At 37.4% G+C, this 2,627-nt stretch overlaps 1 protein-coding gene across 1 annotated transcript; it reads right to left on the bottom strand.

Moving 5' to 3' along the window:
• Nucleotides 1-215: 215 nt before the first annotated feature.
• LOC110024623 lies at nt 216-1,543 on the bottom strand. The gene is made up of 2 exons (XM_020724694.1): nt 815-1,543; nt 216-621 (listed from the first exon to the last, which is right to left on the bottom strand). Exons 1-2 carry the CDS (start codon nt 1,195-1,197, stop codon nt 264-266), a joined length of 741 nt encoding a protein of 246 aa, XP_020580353.1. The 5' UTR covers nt 1,198-1,543; the 3' UTR covers nt 216-263.
• Nucleotides 1,544-2,627: the final 1,084 nt, after the last annotated feature.

Genomic DNA, 2,627 nt, shown 5'->3' with positions numbered 1-2,627 from the left:
TTATGCGATTTTTTTATGAAATAAAATCATCCAATATCATTGGAGGTACATTTTTATTATTTATTAAAAATAAACAAATATTGATTGATGAAGAAAGTCTAAAGTTCTAAGTTTATATATATATATATTACATAAGTTGTCCTTTCCCGTTCTATCTTGTAAAAAAATATCACATCAAATTATGATTTTTTCTTTCATATTTCACGGATCAAACAGAGAGAAAATCAAAGACTTGATATATTTGAATTCCATGAAAAACGAAGCTAAACATGTTGAAGATCAGATAAAGAGAATGATCTAGGTGGCTTGGAAGCCTTGCTTAATCCATGGCTGAAGGGTTTGGGGAGAGGAGCTATGGAGGAGTTTTCTTCTCCCCTATCATCTTCTTCCTCCTCTCCCTCTTTGAGAGCATGATCCGGGGAGAGGAGGGAGGGTACAAAGGTGATGAGTGAGCTGTAGGAAGCTCTTCGGCTTCGAGAAATCTTGTTCGCCATTAGAATTCTTCTCCGCTTGTTAAAGGGGTGCTCTTGCTTCCTCAGATCCTTTGCACAACCAGCAGAAGCATCAGAGAGGCTGGCGAATGATTTAGATTTCCCTGTGAAGAAATTCGACAATCCTCTCCTGAACAAAAGCATAAAAATTCAGTTTTTGAGATCCAAAGAACAGAAAAATCGCCCCTTTTTTGGGGAAATCGAGAGAGAATCAACAGGGCTTGAAGAAAAACATAAATTATAAAAAGAAATTCTTCATCTTTTAGCAGATGGGGCGAAATCATGAGCTAAGAATTGCAGAAATTGTGAATAAAGGAGCTTACTTTATTGGAAGAGAATCATCCAATGAATCCAGGGAAGTAAAAGCCCCTTCTTCTTTCAGCTTGCTCTGGACTTCATTTCCCCTTTCTTCATCATCATCATCATCCTCCTCTTCCGAAGAAGAAGACTGAACGCCAATCGAGGAGCTCTCTGATGAATCCTCAGCCTCCTGCTTTTCAGGCTCCTCCTCCTCCTTCACAAAGGTGAAAGTATTCAAGCTTTTCATCCCCAACAAAACGAAATCCTCTGTTTTTCGCTCGTGTTCAATTTCCAATCTGGTTTCTTCGTAATCTCCATGGCTGAAGACCGGAATACTGACTTGTGTCTCCTTTAAGCCAACAGTTGGGCCGTTGAGTACCTCCATGCTTGTGAGCAGAAGGGACATCTCTGGTATCTGCTACAGCTCTTGCTCTGTTTCTTTTGATGATCCTTCACGAGGGCGATGATGGTGAACACGTAAAGGCTAGCCGGAAAGTTGGGAAGCCATGGCTCTTTCTTATTGGGCTTGTCGACGGAGCGATAACTGATAGATAGAGAGGAGAGAGAGAGAGAGAGAGATAATAAGAAGATGAGGTTGGGAAGATTATGGGGATGGTCTTTGACACGTTCCTAATGGATAGCTCCCGTGTCACGTTTTGCGACCGTGATGCTGTAACCGGCTAAACCACTTCAGATTCCACAGGCCTATCGATACCAGTCTCTCTCTGTGTGTGTGTGTGTAATGATAAGAGGATGGTTGGGGGTATACGGTAATACGATGATGGGAGTTGTAAAAAAAGGGAAAAAGTGAAGGAAAATGGACAAATTTGATTGCTTTAAATTAGAATATCATATTTTAAAAGATAATAAGATTTCTTATCTTTATTATTTTATTGGAAGAAGTTGGACGCATATTATGTTCTAATTCCAAAAGCTCGACAAAATTCTTGTAAAAGTTTGAATTTAGAAGCCATTTCAATAAAGCGTTAGAGGGATATTATTTAAAACTAACGATAAATATTTTTATAAATTTGAATAAAAAATCAGCAAAATAAATTATCAATTAACATTCAAATATTTTATATAAATTAAATAAAATAATATGTAGATTATAAGTAAATTTTTGTTTTCAATCAAGTACTATAAATAAGTAGGAACAAATTAGCTCATTTAAGAAATGAATAAAAAAGAATTTATTAGTTTAACATTGTTGAATTTATAGTTTAAGATTATCAGTGTTTCACCCATCCAGAAATTGGGCATAAATTAAGAGAGAGAAATAGAGAGAGAGAAAGGGGGTAGAGTGCACATGAATGAAGAGTAAAAATGTAGGAATTGTATAATCATTTATTTGTAGAATGATCCTCTTTTTATAGAGGAACGAGTTTTAGTATGTGAAGTTATATTTATGTCCATGCTTTAAAGAGGGTTGTACGAAATTTTTTTTAGATATTTTACTCGTGTGGGCCCTGACTTCTAGCTGGAGGTCCGCAAGACTGATTCAATTTACTAAGACTTATCAATCGGTTGGCCCTAGCATATTCTACCAGCCAACGAGGCCAACGGAGCCTTGGTCGATATTCAGCCGGATGAGTAAGCAATTCATTCTGGTCATTGGTCAACTAGGTTCGACGAATGTTGCGGGCCGATTAGGCTGTGGAAGCTACAGGTCGGTTGACCTGCTACTGGTCAGGGGTCTGCATGACTGATATGATTAGCCAAGTCTTGTCGATTGGTTGGACTAAAACATTTTTTTAAGAAGTCGCATAACATTCAATTCTTCATATAAGGGAGCTCTTCATTAATTGGACCTTTGTTAGTCAAGAGTTATCAAAA

Source organism: Phalaenopsis equestris, unplaced genomic scaffold, assembly GCF_001263595.1.
Source record: "Phalaenopsis equestris unplaced genomic scaffold, ASM126359v1 Scaffold000263, whole genome shotgun sequence".
NCBI classification, from domain to species: domain Eukaryota; kingdom Viridiplantae; phylum Streptophyta; class Magnoliopsida; order Asparagales; family Orchidaceae; genus Phalaenopsis; species Phalaenopsis equestris.
This window is presented reverse-complemented; position numbering and strand designations above follow the sequence as displayed.

Excerpts from the sequence above, each read along its gene's own strand:
- LOC110024623 (XM_020724694.1), bottom strand. The coding sequence starts at position 1,197 with ATGTCCCTTCTGCTCACAAGCATGGAGGTACTCAACGGCCCAACTGTT. Across the intron at positions 622-814 it reads GATGATTCTCTTCCAATAAA|GAGAGGATTGTCGAATTTCT; the intron begins GTAAGCTCCTTT and ends GCTTTTGTTCAG.